The 17267-nt window shown below is 54.9% G+C and overlaps 7 protein-coding genes across 7 annotated transcripts; 3 read left to right on the forward strand and 4 right to left on the reverse strand.

The window, feature by feature from the left end:
* Window positions 1-62: 62 nt before the first annotated feature.
* BGZ61DRAFT_454683 (uncharacterized protein) lies at window positions 63-798 on the reverse strand. Its single transcript, XM_046246265.1, has one exon. The coding sequence runs from the start codon at window positions 763-765 to the stop codon at window positions 283-285; it is 483 nt and encodes a 160-aa protein (XP_046102968.1). The 5' UTR covers window positions 766-798; the 3' UTR covers window positions 63-282.
* A 2240-nt stretch (window positions 799-3038) lies between these two features.
* BGZ61DRAFT_53846 (uncharacterized protein) lies at window positions 3039-3873 on the forward strand. The gene has a single exon (XM_046254654.1). The coding sequence runs from the start codon at window positions 3328-3330 to the stop codon at window positions 3772-3774; it is 447 nt and encodes a 148-aa protein (XP_046102969.1). The 5' UTR covers window positions 3039-3327; the 3' UTR covers window positions 3775-3873.
* Window positions 3874-3883: 10 nt separating this feature from the next.
* Window positions 3884-4844, forward strand: BGZ61DRAFT_53868 (uncharacterized protein). Its single transcript, XM_046254683.1, has one exon. It carries the CDS (start codon window positions 3993-3995, stop codon window positions 4689-4691), a length of 699 nt encoding a protein of 232 aa, XP_046102970.1. The 5' UTR covers window positions 3884-3992; the 3' UTR covers window positions 4692-4844.
* BGZ61DRAFT_355257 (peroxisome membrane protein) lies at window positions 4675-5868 on the reverse strand (the record flags this gene model as incomplete). The annotated part of the gene is made up of 2 exons (XM_046240693.1): window positions 4675-5678; window positions 5784-5868. 2 exons carry the CDS (start codon window positions 5866-5868, stop codon window positions 4675-4677), a joined length of 1089 nt encoding a protein of 362 aa, XP_046102971.1.
* Window positions 5869-7234: 1366 nt separating this feature from the next.
* Window positions 7235-9919, reverse strand: BGZ61DRAFT_355818 (fungal-specific transcription factor domain-containing protein; the record flags this gene model as incomplete). The annotated part of the gene is made up of 6 exons (XM_046240744.1): window positions 7235-7922; window positions 7986-8131; window positions 8174-8220; window positions 8274-8392; window positions 8449-9584; window positions 9671-9919. The coding sequence occupies 6 exons, from the start codon at window positions 9917-9919 to the stop codon at window positions 7235-7237; spliced, it is 2385 nt and encodes a 794-aa protein (XP_046102972.1).
* Window positions 9920-11915: 1996 nt separating this feature from the next.
* On the reverse strand, window positions 11916-13486 carry BGZ61DRAFT_355052 (Di-sulfide bridge nucleocytoplasmic transport domain-containing protein; the record flags this gene model as incomplete). Its single annotated transcript, XM_046240681.1, has 3 exons — window positions 11916-12263; window positions 12318-13285; window positions 13378-13486. The coding sequence occupies 3 exons, from the start codon at window positions 13484-13486 to the stop codon at window positions 11916-11918; spliced, it is 1425 nt and encodes a 474-aa protein (XP_046102973.1).
* A 415-nt stretch (window positions 13487-13901) lies between these two features.
* On the forward strand, window positions 13902-15301 carry BGZ61DRAFT_355688 (transcription factor IWS1; the record flags this gene model as incomplete). The annotated part of the gene is made up of 3 exons (XM_046240729.1): window positions 13902-14432; window positions 14494-14972; window positions 15028-15301. The coding sequence occupies 3 exons, from the start codon at window positions 13902-13904 to the stop codon at window positions 15299-15301; spliced, it is 1284 nt and encodes a 427-aa protein (XP_046102974.1).
* Between the last annotated feature and the right edge of the window lie 1966 nt (window positions 15302-17267).

The raw sequence follows: 17267 nt of genomic DNA on the forward strand, positions 1-17267 counted from the left end.
TTCTGCATTCGGCCTCTGCCGCGCGCTGTTTCTATATCACTGGTGTTTATTACATTTCATTTCTCCTAACTTCCGAAGCATGCGTCGGCGGAAAACAAAACAAAATCAACACACCAAGGAAATAAAGGGGGGCGTGTACGCATGACAAAGACGGAAGAAAGCCAGACTCCGTCGTCTCCTTGCTCCTTGATCTCCTTGTTCCCCCTTGCTCTCACACCGACTGACTGACTGATTGACTGGTCATCATCCTTCTGCTCTCTGTGCGTTCTTTTTCCTGTCGGTTTACCGAGCTTCTCTTTCCTCTCCCGTCATCCCGCCATGGGTTCCGGATACGCACGTCCTCAAGAAGCCAGCCCTCTTCTTTTTTTGGATGGTTTCTGGCAGCTCTGCCTCTCCCGTTGCAACAGGAACAGGCGTACCTGAAACAAAAGCAGCCAGGGCCACACCACCACTGCAGAGGATGCCTGGTGTGTCTGGTGTCGCTGGGTCGCTCGGGCGTTTGGGTCGTTGGGTGCTGGGTCGCTGGCTGTCGGGTTTCTCGCACAACGCGTCGCCCACAGCACCGAGCCCAGCGTTTCGAAACGGGTCCAGAGAGCGGCCGCAAGGTTCCCTCCAATCACGGTACGGGATCCCGGCCGGGAGTGTGCCGCTAAATCTTGCCGTCATCTTATGATTTTCCCAACTCTGGGTCCTGGCGACCTGGCTACTCCGCGCAGGGTGCAAAGAGCAAAAGAACGTGCCCCCAGGGACCGGCGACAGGGGCATGGGGAAGCTAAAGGAGAGCTCGGGGGCCCCTGGGCTAGCCCACGGCTTGGCTCGACCTGGCTGGCTTGGCGTGACTTGCACCAGGCTTGCTACGGGCCTTCTCGTTGGCCTGCTAAGCGGGAAGCACTCGACTTTGTCCGTGTCCCGTGGCCTGTGGCGGCCGTTATTCCACCCAGGAACCCGCTGAGCCCACTGAGAGTCCACTGAGCCCACTGCACTCCACTGCACTCCACTGCAACTCCACCTCAATCCAGGAGATAGATCTGCCGGGTCGCCTTCGGTGCCTCTAGCCTAAGGCTTGCGTCTTTCTGTTCCTGTTCCTGTTCCTGTTCCCGTTGTTCCCCCTCTGCCCAGCATCGTCCCCTCTCCGGTTTCCCCCTGGCTAATGGAATCCATCATGGCTCTTTCACAGGCTGATCCGAGGAACCAGAGGGAGCGCCCCGCCATACACCCACTTGCGGCCTCCGTCCAGCCAACAGCACGCGCTCTGTATGTAGCTGTATGTAACTGCATGTCTATCTGCAAGTGTGCTGTGTAGGTGCCTACTGCACTGACTGTGTGCTGCGTTGTCGGCATCTGCACTCTGCATTGCACACTGCCTTCTCCCCCCTGGTCCTTACAGCTGTCAATCGCCATCTCACGCTCTCTCTCTCTCTCTCTCTCTCTCTTCCTTCAACTCGGAGACTTTGATATGTAGCCCCATGCTGTCATAACCTGCCTGTCTCATGACCGTCATCGTCAGCATCATCATCAATGTCAGCCATCAAACGTCATCAAATTAGCCCCGAGCTTCTGCACTATCTACTACCTCCTCCGCAGCCTGTCGTATGTACATACATAGGTTAGCCAAGCTGGACAGCCTAGACTTGCCTCTGTTCGTCTTAGACTCGAGATCCCATGGCGCACCAGGAACCACGTCCTGGGGGCCCTTACCCATCGCCATTCATCAGCCATCTGCTCCATCGTCTTCCCACGTTTCCACCCCGGCACCAGCAAATCCAACCCAAGCCCACCCGAATGAGATCATCCTTTCTCATTGAGCGGGCGCATTACTCAATCGCTCGGGACGCAACAGGGCCCTTTCCGCGTTCCCAACCATAAACCTCAATCCCCGATCCTCACTCTGTCCTCGGTCCTCGGTCCTCTGTCCTCCATCCGCGATGCCGCAATTGCACAGCGCATGACACTGGACATCTCTCGGCACATTCACCTTGCTAACCGACCGAGACACCGACAGGGAAACGCAGAACTACTACGTACCTCCAGCCGGGGGAACAGAGTTCAAATCCCGGGGACCATCCACAAATCAGATCCACCCTTCATCCCTGCGCGCATCGCGCCAATCCATTGGTCCCCGAAGGCCCCCAAGCCAGTCCTCTGTGAAATTGTCATTTCGTATGCTTCCGCACCTTGGACCTTGGGCAAAGCCGAAGGCTCCCCTCGCTGACCTCACCCAGTGTTCGAGAAGGCGGCAGTGCGCACGGCTCAATTTCAACTCGCTCGCACATAGGCTCACGCCCCCTTGGGTCCATCTTCAGCTTGGGCGCCCACCAGTTCTTCAACTAATAAATGCCCTTCTCCATTTCTGCCACCAGCAACTACCCACACAGACCCGGATGCAAGACACTGACGATGACGATGCCGGCTGCCGGATGACGCTTGATGAAGCTTTACAAGTGGTGAGTTGATTGCGCCGCCAGATTGACGGATTATCGGACTCGCCGCCGGGGGTTCTGCGATGGCCCCTAACGAGATGCAGAGTGCAGATCAAGTGTATCGGATATGCGGACACTCCGTGTGCTGCTCTGGTGCTCGCAACTCTACCTTTGTTGGTCGTACTCCATGCCTCGTCATTGCGTTTTTTTTTCTCTCAGCGTTGCATCCCGCGCTCACGAGAACCAGCCATGGGAGCGAATCCCTCCCTCTTCCTGGTACCCCGGCCGGGGGGCGACTAACGAAACTCCTGACCCTCTTGCCACTTGATAGACTGAGTTGGGCGTTGTTGTATTGCGTTGCGTTGCCATGTGAGCCTGAGCCACTCGGACGGGCCAAAGGCGTGACGAGGAGCAATCTATTTCCGGAATAGTCTGAGCTGGAACTACCCGAAATCGTACACCACAGCCAAGAAAGGTTGTCAATTGCAAACAGATTCGTATCTAAGCGGCAGGCTCTCACTGCCACCCAAATCTCCAGCTCACTCGACATATCCCAATTAACCCTGACTGGCCATGATTTTCTTGATAATATTTCAAGATATGATTTAGAGATTTTATCCTGTATTATGATTGATGTTTATTAATATGGCCTGATAGTGGCGACTTAGAATTTCTTTAGCGGAGTTGGGATAGATGAAAGTTCATTTTATCCAAGACATCGTGTACTCGTACAACAGCACCGTGGTAGTACAACCCGAAGCGCGCATAATCTAACTTGTCCATCGTGGCGCCCTTTGTTTGTTGCACCCATGGTTATGATTGTTTTTTAATTAAGACCAGTGATAATAATAGCTACTACGTATTGTACAATGCAAAGGTGAATCGAAAATAGAAAGGGAAAAGGAAAATGTGCCGTTTGTTGTTGTCTGTGTTCATCATCACGTTTCCTTCCCCAGTCGTTGGCATTAATTTGTTTCTTGCAGCATTGCTTCTGCTGCCTTACCGGCAGTGCGCTCTCATGCACGCACTTCCTCTCTCGGTCTTTGTTTCCATCTCTGGCTCTTCCTCATTCCCCGTCTCCTCCCGTCCCTGTTCCCGCGTCCGTCTGTTTCGCTCACTTCCAATTGCACTTGCACTGGCCTCTCCACTTTCTAGGCCGGTCCCGATCTTCTCCTCGTGTTCGCTCCGCAAAGCTGAACATGTTTCAACTCAATTTTTTTTTCCGACTCGTCAATGGCAAGCCTCTTTCTTTGTCCGGTGCCCATCTCCGCGGTCCTCCCCACCTCGGGAACAGCAAAAGGCCCCTTTTGTAATCAACCAACATAGTAGCTCCACCAAAACCAACGCCGGGTGAAAAAGTAGCGCCACTGCTATGCCCAAGTTGATCGTAGCAATCCCCCATCTGAGACAACGGGAGCAGTATCTTCCGATTTGTTTAGCCGTATCTCCCTTGGCGAAAGGTTTGGAATAGGTTCCGGTGTGCTGAAGAACATCTGGAAACAATCCAGCCGGGTCCCCCATTCGATCCCCACCCCCGTTTCCCATCAGAGGGATGCTTGTTCGGGACAGAAAATGTCTCGGAGGATATTTGGAGGGGGGGCCAAAAACGAACTGGCTGGACCCAACACCATGGCGCTGCACGTCACATCCCATGTTGGACAACAGCCCACCAAGTGCTCCTCCAACTTCCCATATGCGGCTCTCTCGCAGCCCTGGCGCTTTGCGTGCTGTGCGTGCTGTGCATGTGCTGAACGTCAAACCTCCGGCTTTCTCGGCCCCTGCTCAGGAGCTCAGCCGCGCGCACCCTCGCCTGTGCCATGCCAGGGACAACTGCATGTTCAATGTTCCATGTTCCTAAATGATCGTCTCTTTACCCACGCCGTTGAACTCTGCTGCCGCCAATATTCCACGCACAAGGCACCAGGCACGCCCGGCATAGGCGAGCTGATGTGTTCTCGGCGGAGCACTGCCACACTCGTAGCGGCCCCTTCGTGTTTGAAGTTTCCTTCGTGCCTGGCCCTGTCTCCCGCCCGCCCGTCCGTGCTGACGCCTCCATTATATCTGTCGCTGACCCCCAAACTCCATGATCTCACCGATTGCCGTTGCAAGCCCGCGCTGAGGATATCGCACGGCCGTGTATTCCAAACAAAAAAGGAGATTCTCAACCCGGCGGACACTGTCACAGTCCCGCATCCATCTACCGAAGGACCGCCCTCCCAGATGTGGCACCCAATGGCGTCGCGTAGCCACCGCTTTACGCACTCGTGCTAAAGTAGTAGTTCTCCCAGAGATACTCGTAGTCTTCGAGGATCCCGGCGATGAACCCTGGCATCCGCTTGCTGACACCACCCATGACGCCCTTGGTAACGTTTTCGTAGCACGCTCCCCGCATCGCCCACCAGGCCATCGACCACCCGCGCTTGTTCCACTCGTCGCGTTCCAGGGACGTGGTACGCAGCCCGCGGTCCCGCAGCTGCCGGGCCGCGTATTCGACTGCCAGCCCGATCATCCAGGGCGTCCATGACTTCTTGTTGCTACTTCGCGCCATGGCGATCGCGTAGACCAACGGCGCCAATATGTGCAGCATTTCCGCGCCCTGGCTACTCCCCTGTAGTTGGTTGAGCAGCTTGGTTGCTGGCTTGATGTCATCAGCCGTCAGGACGCGGCCCAACAGATACGAGCTGATGTCGCCGGCAACCGGGAGAGATGGCAGGCTCATGCCCGTCCTCGGCATGGCCCACTCACGTTCGTGCGGCGGTTTCAGCGTCTGCGTCCCACCATCCTCAGATTGGGAGCCATCTCCCGAGACATCGTCCATCAGCTCGCTCTCGCTGCGGAACGCGAGCGCATCCTCCTCATCTTCGGGTGTCTTGTCTTCGGGGATGGGTTCCCGTTCCGGTAACACGGGTGAGACCAAGGGCCGCGACCTCGTGATACGCATCAGGAGCAGTCGGCAAAATGCCTTAATAGCTTCCAGAATCACCACCACCTTCCACCGGGAGCGCTCGCCACCTCGGCGCTTAGCGGACATTTCCCACAGCATCTCCGTGTAAATGACCATCTGTAACAGCATGGCTATCCGACGGTATGCGCTGCTCTTCTGCGTCCAGTAGCGGGTGTATCGCGCGTGCGCCGAGGGGATGGAAGTCATGGGCAATCGCGCGAGTGCTTTCTGGAGTAGTGAATCATGGTAGAGTGAGAGGAGCTGTACGCCTGAATGGATCGACTCGGACGCGATTTCGGCGTCGCGGAAGCGGCCTGGATGCAGTATCTCGTATTAGAGATGATTCTTCATTAAATATTTCCCTTCCGTGCATCCGGGACTGGGGCCGGGCACGTTGAGCGCTCGCAGAGCCTACTCACCTGGGATAATGTATGTCAAGCTGCGCAAGGCGCTCTCAATTTGCGACACTTGGCCGGCGTTCTTGGTGATAAACTCGTCGTACATGGAAAGCCATTGCGGGGGCATCGACAGGATACTGCCGAGCGACGCTCGCGGCTTTGGTTTCGATTTAGAGGTCGAGGCAGCCGCCGGCCGGTTCGTCGAGGATGAAGCCATCACGTCGGGATGCGCCTCCAAGGGCCGTGGGTAAGGAGCTGGCGCGCTTCTCAGTCGTCTAAATGCGGCGTCGGTTGGCGGTTCTCAGCCGGCAGCATGACGCGAGTCTCGTGAGGATAGTGCGAAGGCGTTGTTGCTGGTGATGATGATGACAATTTGATGGTTGGATAATTCGTACTAGGGAGCTCCTTCGTTCCCTCGCAATGCCGAGGCACGTCACGGCCCGTGAGCTCGGGATGTGACGTATGCCTCAGGCACTATTCGCATCTGAAATTTGGCTTTGGGATTTGGGCTACCCTATACTCACCAGTCTGACAACAACGAATGATGTTCAACTTCACGATACACGCCTTGAATATTGCATCAGGGTATGTTTTTGGGATTTTCATTCTCACACACGAGAGCATTCGCCGGTTCCAGCTGTCATTGTCGGTATTGCACATCTTAAAGGAGCTTAGGGAGAGCTTAGGGAATAACATTTTTATGACGCTTATTCTCAGCGTTTATCTCCTAAGAATAACTTGTATTTTGTTCACCAGCTTAGATTTAACGTAAACCTGAGTCTTTGGCCCAAGAAAGTATCATTCAACTGCATGTGCCAGGCACATTGGCTTGGCGGAAGTTTAGATGACGGGGCTGGCGCCTGTATAGGAATAGCAAAACTCACAATCCCTTCTCGGTGGCTTGGCATGGTTCACAATGTACATTTATCATCCTAGACTTTGTTTCCACTTGTTTTGTTTCGTCCCTGTAACCTGTAACCTACTGCTCAACAATAACTGAAGTCCGATTAGTTCACATCTGGGAGCAAATTATTCAACACGGGTGGCCATTTAGCGAGGCATTCGTCTTCAACTCAGGAGCACTAGAGACGTGTGTGTAAATAGTGTGAATACATAATATTACTCGTATACTGTAATTATATGACACCTAGGTCCTTGTTTCTTTGTAAATAACCCTGTCAAGCTTCTGGGAAACATGCTTTACAAGGGTGACGGCAACCCAAAGCAGACCACTTCCGCCCCCATGGTGTCTTACGAGATGCCGCGGAATAGAATAAACAATTGGGGTATTTCGAGAAGCAATCATATGCACTCCCAACCAATAGCTTCCCAAGGCATCCATGGCGTGTGCCAGTCTCTCCCCGGAGTTCGCTCCTTATGTAGAGATTATCCAGCTGCCGCTTCCGTCGTTTGCATGTCCCCTTCGCTCTGAATTGAGGGCTTGGTTCTGGCATGTGCGAAATGCGCGTGTATTAGACAATCGCAAAGCCGGCATCTTCCAGCTCTTTACCACTGGGGAGGATTGGCCGTCCCTGCATTGGGAACGGCCAGAACAGAGGATTCTCCATACTGTCCGCCGTCTTGGGAACCGAGGGCGTTTCGTCACCTCCAGCCAGGACCTTGCCTGTCCCCCAATGGCACAGGATATCCCCTTCCCGCATATTAGGCGCGAAGAAGTTGAGGCTACCCGTGTTTGGCTTAACCAGTCTGTCGTACTCCTCCTTGGTGAGTGTGTCGCCCTTTATATCGACCTCAATGTCCCATTTATGGGCAAGGTGGCGTAGGATGTTGAGCGCCTGTTCGGCGAAGTGATGGCAGGGCGCCATCTCAGTGAGGTCCGCTATGCCCTGGCGGATGGCTTCCTTTACGTGGGGGTCGAATTTGGCCGCGGCCGCCATCTTATCGGGGGTAGAGACATCCGAGCTGGTGTCAATGTTCGTGGCGCCAATGGCTAGGTGCATGATGGCCGATGTCAAGACGAAATAGGGTACGAAGGATGGGGTTCTGCGTAACGTATAGAGCTGAGAGTATGATTTCAGCAAGCCTTGAATGGCGTCAGCGGCCTGCGAGCAGACATCGCGTGGTGACACCTTGGAGCCGATGATCCGCAGTTTGATCAGCGGCCGGAATAGGAGTAAAATGGCAAAGTGATAGTACATGCTTCAAGAAGTTAGTCATTTGACCTCCACACCGTTTCCTGAAAGAAGTTGCGAAATGACTTACTGAGCAAACAGTACTGCTGGGGTAAAGTTGTGCCCCAGCCGCAACACCTCTGGTATCCGATCGTACCAGTTTAGGTATTGTGTGTAAATGCTCAAAAGATCCCTTGCTGTCAGAGGTCGTCCTGGAGAATGGAGGATATACAGAGACTGGTGAACCAGTTCGCTAAGCTCGCAAAAGCACTTGTAGACTGAGCGTACATTAGACGGCTGCTCACAAGAGCGCTGCAGGGGAGCACCTGTACTTCGTTAGCTCTGCTTCTGGGCAAATGAATGATACTCCAAAGCTTACCGTCGTCGGTATAGGGCACCCAAAGGGACGCTTCGATATCACTTATTATGGCGGGCTTAGGTGGCAGATGAGGAAAGCAGGAGCATTGTGGTAGTGAGCCGGTAGCAAGAGACCAAGCGCTGAGGGTTAAACTGTCAGAAAGGGGTACAGTATATGTTAAGGATCATGGACTCACTGGTCTAACGCAAAAGCCCCCCAGAATGTTGCCGCTTGCACAGCTAGTTCATCTTCATCTCCTTCATCCTGAATGCGGTGTAGGCCCATCTCAATAGCCAGTCGAATACTCTGGCCTGCATAGTACCAACTCTCAGAGTCTCGGCCACAGCTGGCTTCTCGAATCGACATGATTCCAAGTGCCTGAATCGTGGTTAGGGTGTGGTGATCTGTCTCCTGGTGGAAGAGCCGTTGGGATTCCTTGAAGAAGTGGTCACCAGATGAGTAGGGGTCGTTTGGGTTTGCTCGTGTCATGGGCTGCGTTGAGAAGCGACAGCCTAGGGCAAGGAGGGCGTTGATCAATATGGGTGAGCAGTAGCGGTGTCGACCGTCCTGGAAGTCTTGGAGAAAATGTTCCTTGCTGAGGGATGCAAAGGTGGGATACTCCCAACAGAAGTAGAGGGCGAGGAGATGTTGAACTAGATTGATGTCGCTAGTGATGCTGGTCCACGAGGAGGACGGAGATGACATTTCAGGATCATTTAAGGGCGATAGGACCTGTTCGAGGCCCCGGAATCTTGGGAGACCGTCAGACAGTGTGTCCGGGTGTATGCCCTCTGCCCATGATCCCACCTGAGACTCGGGAGGGCCTCGAATATCGGTCGACCAGCTCATGGCATCTGGATGGGAGTTGCTCCGCGTAGACCCGGACTGGCTCTGAGAAGAGAACTGCCACGGGCTATTTCGACCCATCTCTGATCTTACTCCGGGCTGTTGTGACGAGCCCGGGTTGACGCCGAGGCTCATGGCAGCCAACGAGCCCAGGCCGCCACCGGGAAAGCCGGCCGCCTGGGCAGAAGCGGAAGGCTCTGGCCTCGGAGCGAAGGATGGCACGGCGCCCCCGCCAGAGGGCAGGGAGCCACCCAGCCATTCCGAGATGCTCTCGACAGACTGACCACCTCGGAGGCGCGACAGGACCTCCTCCCAGAGCTCCGGGCGGGCCAGGGCAGCAAAGACCTGGTCGTTGGAACGTTGTCGGAGTCGCAAGTTCTCAATCTCGGCCCGTAGGTTTTCTTTTGAGTGGCGCACAGGAACTTCGTAGATGCACTCGATATCTTTTTGGGCCTTGCACCGCCCACAGGGATTTTGACCGTCACACTGCAGATGGCACGAGTTTGTCAGCGATGGAGGATTCACGACGAAGAGCAAAAGGCATGGTATGCTACAACAAGAACAGCACGTACCTTTGCTCGTTTCTTACGGCACTCTGTGCAGGCATTGGGCGTCACCACACCAAGCCCACGGCGTCGCTTAGAGTGCTGAGTATTGGCCATGACCGGTCCCGAGGAGGGCGTGTTGGAGGACTGGGCTGAGTTGGGGGTTGGGTTGCCCTGCGACTGCGCCCCCGACGCTCCCTGGGGCGTGTCACTTGAGGAGCTGACCTGCTGGTTCGGTCCCGCCCCGGGGGTATTTGTGTTGTCGTCGTCGTCCATCGCGTCTCAGACCCGGCCGAGGGGTCGCTGGGGGCTCGAGGATGAACGGTCGATTCGCAGATTGCGTCAGGTCGATGGAGCTGGGGAAGGTCTAGGTCTCGGCGGGTCGGCGATGGCTTCGACGGGAGGAACGCAACCTGACATGCTGCGGAGGGATGGCGGGGGGTGCAGAGTGCGGGAGCTGGAGCTGGAGCTGTTGGTGTTGGCGGGGTCTGCTTCGGTAGCGCGGCTTCAGATGTCGCAAGAGTTGAAGCAGAGGAGGTGGAGCGAGAGGGATCGCGGAGTAACCCCCCAGGAGCTGGAGCAATTGGGCGGGTTAGATCGAGTGGTGGTGGCAGAAGTCGTGAGAATTGCGTCGGGCGGTTAGGCTGGCGGGTTCGCGCGGCATTGAAGACGTGAACGAGTAGAGGTGGTCGATCCGCAACGGGGAGGAACAGGAGAAGTGAGGCACGAAGAGCAAGAATACTGAAATTTGCGCCGAATAAAAGGAGATGGGCAGAGAGAGGGAGGTGTGCCTTTTCTCATGCCCGTCGCCGCGGCCGGTTGACGTGGAGGAGAAGTGTAGAAAGAGAGGAGGCGGTAGGTTTTCCAAGTGGGCGAGGTATCAAGACGGCAGAAGCGCGGCCGAGCTCGCCAACCTTTGTCCTCGCCCCGACTCAAGAAGCGAAAGTGTTGCGACGTAGGGCTTCTTCTTGTGGCGCATCGTTCTAGCGCACTGTCGGGAATGCCGCTGGAAGGTTATTGCGATTCCTAGGGGCAGGGGAAGTCCCCTGGTGGGTGGTTAAGAAGCTGCTTTTTGCGAGTGGTGGCTTGCGGGTGGGTGAGTGAAGCTGGACATGGGATACTTAAGTTATGGGGCTGCTCGCAAGCTCGCCCATCGTCATCATGCATCATGTTGCTTCTCTTTTCAGCCATCCCAGCCGGAGTAGCTCCCGAGAGGGTTTTCTTTCATTTCTTTTCGAGGTATTAGAGGGTATTTTCTTTGTTTGCCTGTCTGCTTTGATCCCTTCACCAACATTGGAGCCACCAACGTTGACTTATACACCATACGTTCATCTCCTCCACTCTCCCACTGCGCTACGATTGCCTCAAGTCACATCTTATGAATATTATCCCACGTCGTTCACAGCTCCGACCTCGCGCCTGATCTTTGTCATCTGGTCAGTCCCCCTCACGGTTTGGAAGACGCAAATGCCTTGCGCCCGCCTCCGTCCATCCCCCAATTGGAACTCCTGGCACCTCGCGATACTCAAGCATAGCAAACCTCATTGCCATCCCCACACTTCCAGCCCTAGACAGCCATAAATGTTTTCCTCCGGCCGGCAGGGCCTGACATGAGGAAGTCGGTCCTTGAATGGGACATTCATGTAAATGATGTCAGTGGGCTTCTACCGGGAAGCCACACCACACGGCCAATGCCATGAGCGCGTTGGTAGGATGATCGACGTGGGCCTTGTCCATTTCGCCGCGACATGTGTTAAGCGAACTCTTGGTACACTAGGCTAAGCGAGTCACAACTTCGCGGTCCGTAATGCGCGCCATCTTACTTACGTTGAGAGTTGAGACTCTCGATCCATTCTAACCACCAGTCTCTGGCATCCCACGAGAATACTTCTAACACCGGCCGAGTCTATGTAGCGGTTTGGCTTCCCCTCGCGCTGCCCCTCTGCAATACCCCACTATACGTCATCTCCTCGTCTGTTCAAGATTGCTTTACCTGGTCAATGACGTTGGTTTGGGACGATGTGCCAGTTTAATTCACTTGGTGCGAGGCTATATTCTGAAATCGCCTCGGTCGAATGTGTTCGTGCCGCGCAATTGATACCGTTGTACAAGGCAGCCAGGTTGGATCCACAACTCTGGACAGCGAGCCGTCGTTTCACCGTTTCATCTGTACGTGTCTATGTCTCCGCGCCGTGTATGCATCCTGAATACCGTATTACGTTTTGTTGTACATTTTTACCATCCTCCTTTTTCTTTGTCGTTCGACCGTTCTCTAGCTTCCCTTGCTCGGACTTCGCCCATACTTGATTGGACTGAGTGACCGCTCCCTCTTACTCGGGCTTCGACGTCCCGATGGCGTGTACGGCGCGGCGAGCAGCGGTTTCATCTTCGGCGGCGAGCTATCCGTGTCCGTTCCATCGTCTAGCATCGCGTGTCGGTTGACTCTCGGAGTTTGGACTGGAACCCACATGAACCCAGGGCCGCTCTCGGGAGGCATCGTCGGGTCATGGATAGCAGCTGACTGCGAAGGGGGAGCTGGGACAGCCTTGTCACTACCAAGTCTGCCCAGCGTGAGGTTGTTCGTAAAGGCGCAAAGGACAAGAATGGCAAAGAAGAATCCCTATCCAAATGTTAGCTTCTGTAATTCTTCAGCCGACCCGCGGGCGACACGTACCCAGGCCTTCAAGTTCATTGCCTCAGAAAACTCATTGATAATCTCTGCAATCTGCTTCGCCGTGACCTTGACTCGCATAATGGATTCCGGATTCTGCATCATGCATTCAGACCACTCATTGCACATGTCCTCCAATGCTGGCAGGACCTTCGTGGAGCACTCGTTCACCGTGTACTGGTTCTGGCACCTCGCCATCTTGCCTATCAACTCCAGGCGAGCTTCTTCGTTGGCACTGCGAATGTCCCCCCGCACCGTGTCCACAATGGCCCAACCGATATACGCAAAGATGGAGATGAGGAAGAAGTTGACTAGGAACTTGATCCACCGGAACAAGTTATCGGGGGCATTCGGGTGCTCATCCAGCATGTGAAAGAGGGCTGCCATGACGCCCTTTGGCGGTGCCTTGTTCTTCTTGCTGCGAGATCGGCTCTGTAGCGGTGGAGCGATGCTATTGTCCGAATCGGCATCTGAATCATCCCATCCTTGGCCTCGATACCGGGCCACGCTGCCGACGTCTTTATCGAGGTTGTGTCGCTTCCTCTTTCGTAGAAGGTCTGCCGCCGAAAGCTCTCGATTTCCACGGATATCTCCTCTCCCAGAAGAATGTTTCTTTGGTGGGAGCACATTCTTGCCATAACGGAGAGTCTTGTCGATCTTGGATGGACTCAAAGCTCCGCCCATGATAACATCGCCCATGCGGTCTGTTTCCGGGGTGTCGTTTGGGAAGTCAGATACCTCTGTGAGGGCAGGACTGTCTTCGGCGCCGGATGCCTCGGACAGCACTAGCTCGTCGAAGGGTTTTCGAGGTGTCGTGAAGGCGGGATTTCGGAAGGCAGGGGCGGATGCCCTGGATGGTAGTTGCGGTGTGAAGGAGGATGTCTGCGGAGGTGGGAGATGAGATTTAATGGGCGTACTTAGGTTGGCAAAAGGGTTTGGTCGCGACAAGGGTTTCGACGGAGAAGTGAAGACTGCGTAAGGCAGGTTAGCCAGCGGTTGCCATGTTGCGCCAGCTGTCAACGTCGACTGTCGCAGCTGGCGGCTGAGGCCACCGTTTACCAACCATTTTGCGAGCCGCCTTTGGCGGCATGTGTAAAGGGACTTGTGGGATCCAGAGCGCCACTGCCCTGGTACTCCCAGTCCATGGGGCCTTCGTAAGTCCGGCGATCCATGGTTGCTGTAAGCCTGTTCGGCTGCGATGGCCACTGCGATCTTGTTGGGGATGCCAAAGGTTGTGGATTTGACCTGTGCAGATGTCCGCATCCACAGACCCATCAAGTTGGCTCGTTGGCATGCTCAATCGTCAATGGCAACCAATCCCAAAGTAAACAAATAAGTTTATGCCTGAGGCTGGACAAAAGTGGACGCTGCTTAGGTCAGCTGCAGGGGTGCGCCTAACCTCTGTCGCGGCTCAAACAAGGCCCGGCCAGAGAAAGTTGAAGCTCCGTGATAGTTTACAGAGTTGCCCAAAGAAATCTTTCTCTCATCCACCAGCAACTCTACGCGTGGCTCTTATTCACGCGGCACCATCGGGGTTCGTATTTCTATCTTCCATAATCGGCACCAACCCCTTGCCAACTCGACATCATGTCCGACAACGAGTCCCCGGTTGGATCGCCAGCCAACGAACCCGTCGATAATGGCCGAGAACGCGAGTTTGACGAGGACGCCGGGGCGGACTCCGACAAGGATTCCGAACTGCTGTCTGAAATCGACGAGGATCAGTTCGAGGACTACGACCCCGAAACCGCCAACATTGAAGATCGGCCCGTCGACATTGACGAAGATATCGCCCGTACCTTGAAGGCGACCAAGCGAAAGCGCGCGGACGGGGAGGTTGCCAAGAAGCCCCGAGAGGGTCGCAGAGAGAAGAAACGCCGCGATCGAGACGATGATGCTCCCATGGATGATGGCGCGGATGAGGCAGGCAAGACGGCGCGGAGGTCGAGGCGCACCGGAGACAGTGAGCGTCGCCCTCGGGCTAAGCCTGCCACGCCTGAGCCAGAGAATGAAGACCACCTTAGCCCCGAGGAGAAAAGAAAACGGGCAATCGATCGCGCACTGGATGCCGCCATCAAGAAGCCCAGCGGCCCCAAGCGCAGAAAGAAGGATGAGATTGTGAGTTGCGTCGGGTCCCCGATGAGTATGACGACAGTTGCTAATATGCGCTTCCCTGCAGGACCTCGAAGACGAGATCGATGAGCAGCTGGCGGACCTCAAGGTCCAGATGGAGCGCGCGTGTCAGGCTGATAACCAGGCGCGCGAAGCCGGCCAACCGGCTCTTCACAAGCTCAAGCTGCTGCCCGAAGTCACAGCCATTCTTAACCGCAACAATGTGCAACACGCGGTGCTGGACCCCGATACCAATTTCCTTCAGCACGTCAAATTCTTCCTCGAGCCCCTCAACGACGGATCTCTCCCGGCCTATAATATCCAACGCGACATCTTTATGGCGCTCACCAGACTGAACGTTGAGAAGGAGACGCTCCTTAGCAGCGGTATTGGCAAGGTGGTCTTCTTCTACACTCGAAGCAAGAAGCCTGAGCCGAGCATCAAGCGAATGGCGCAGCGATTGCTGGGAGAGTGGAGCCGGCCCATCCTGAAGCGGACTGATGACTACAAGAAGCGACACATTGAGACTCGCGAGTTTGATTACCAGTATGTATCCCCGGGCGACCGTTTCACGACTTGGCTGGCTAACACATTTATCCAGGGCCGCCAAGTTGGCACAACGCCAGAAGACGAACTCGCAGTTCAGCCTCACCCAGCGCCCAGCAGTTTCGGCACGGGATGCCGAGCGGGAGCGGTTCCTGGCACCGGCCCGAACCAACAACCAGGCTCGTATGGCCAACCTGCCATCGAGTTACACTATTGCGCCGAAGAGCACCTTCGATGGACCACAGGGAGGCATGGGCCATCGCCCTCTAGGCGCGGGTGGCATGGAGGCTTTCCGCAAGATGACCCAAAAGAGCAAGAAGAAGAACTGAGAACTGGATTGTGGTGGATCCGGAGGCGGGTGAGCGAGAGCCCGTCACCAAAGGAGTGCAGTTTGTATGCTATTGGCCAGGACATCAGAGGCTTGGTGTTGGCAGGTGCCAGGTTATTGGCGTTTGGGGCGTACCGGGAATCGTTCTGTTACATAGTACAACGGAGGTTGATAAAGAGAAACCAAGCTACGTTCTGTAGGCAAAATTTGCGATAAGGAAGGGAAGTGATGCTGCAAGGGTGTGACTGGTATGTGCATGACGGAAAATTGCACAGGTGACCTAGGAAGGGAAGAGGCGGCTATCATCAAGCCGTCTTTTACCTTAGCTCAACCTGGAGAGTGTGTCCTGTGATGTGTGTAACCCGTTATGTCCCGCCACTCTCAGGTCCGAGCGGCTGCAGCTCACGGCTTTCATGTGAATAGAGTCGGGCCAGTGGGCATCGCGAGTGGTGTATCGCGAGTTGGCGCATTCATAACTGAGGTGGTGGATGAGGCCATATGACTTGGAGTAAGGCGCAGACGGGAGCCTCGGTCCCTGCTTTTTACAGTTGTGCAACCACCAGAGGCGAGCCTATCGGGGAGCAAAGGCAGGCAAATGAACCCTTGACCGGGCTACTTAGAGCGCTTTTTCGTGTAGGATATAAGACGGCCACACTAGGTTTGGGGCGCATTCCGTTACTTGAGCGACACGTGGGTGGGTGAGAGAAGTTGGGGCTGTGCATGAGGCCTGCCTTGGAAGTGAGGCTTCGTTTGGGAGGGGTTTGGGTTGGTATAAGTGCGGATATGAAGATTGAAACGAGCCCCCAATACGACCAAGGAGCCTCGAGTTGGGACGGCACACAAGTGCGTTTATGTCCGGAATGCTCTGGAATGACGTTGGAGCATGCTAGGACTGCATGAGGCAAATATGCTGAATGGCGATGGCGACAGTGACTGCGACGGCGATTCTGATTGTGGATGAAGCGGCACATGTGGAGGTGGTGTAGATTTCCTGTTGGCAGTGACGTCAGGTCCAGTTTAGGGAATACCGAGTGCCACAGATGCAGTTGAAGAGTCGCACCATGGACGCAGGCGAGCTGAAGGTTGCAAGCAGATGCACGGAAAATGGAAGATTTCAAGCCGGTGATAGAAACATGGTGTATTTGTTTCGATGTGTTCCGTGTTTGATATGTTTTTGGTGCATTTGTAGCTCAAGGAATGGAGAGACCAGAAAGACGGTCCTTGACCCATGGAGGATGAGAGCATCGCTGTGTGGAACATCTCTTACAGGGGATTTGTTTTAGTGGACTTATAGGTACCGTAGCCCTATGATCATGGTCCACTATCGTCCCTTGATGGACGCTGGGGAGCAGTGAGCTTGTCTGAGCAACAACTCAAAGTAGCGAGGCATGCGGGAAGGGAATGAACGGGTAAACATGAAGAGACGAGAGACGGAGGAGATCGGACATGCGTCTTTGTCGTGCATTACACAGAAGGGGTTAGACATTTAAAAACCCTTCAAGTGGTTACAGTGTCGGGGATGGGGGTGTTATCATGTATCTTTGATAAACAAGGTACCTCTGGTCACATTGACGTCTCCCGAATCTGTGACCATCAGGCGCCAGCTCCAATGTACTCCGGTTGCTGCTGTGACACTGGATAAGGTACAGCTAGACGGTAGCTCCAACGACCACTGCCGGATGCTGCGACGGCCGGTTGCCGCTGGCCACTGCTGGCTGCTAGGGAATGTCCTAATCAGCAGCCCGTTCCTAGCGGCGTCCTTCCAATTGCATCAGGTTTGTTTGATGGTGGAGAGAAACAAGTCGGGTCCTTCCCACTTTCAAAATCTTGGCTCCGAAATCTTCTTCCTCCCCCTTCTCCAAATCGCCATCCCCATCATTAAACTATCATCCCATCTTTTGCTCCTTGTACATATTGTTTGTGGCAGGGTATTCTCTCAGCCATTGGCGTCGACGGCCAATCCTCTC

This window comes from Ilyonectria robusta, assembly GCF_021365365.1.
Source record: "Ilyonectria robusta strain PMI_751 chromosome Unknown BGZ61scaffold_13, whole genome shotgun sequence".
Classification (NCBI taxonomy): domain Eukaryota; kingdom Fungi; phylum Ascomycota; class Sordariomycetes; order Hypocreales; family Nectriaceae; genus Ilyonectria; species Ilyonectria robusta.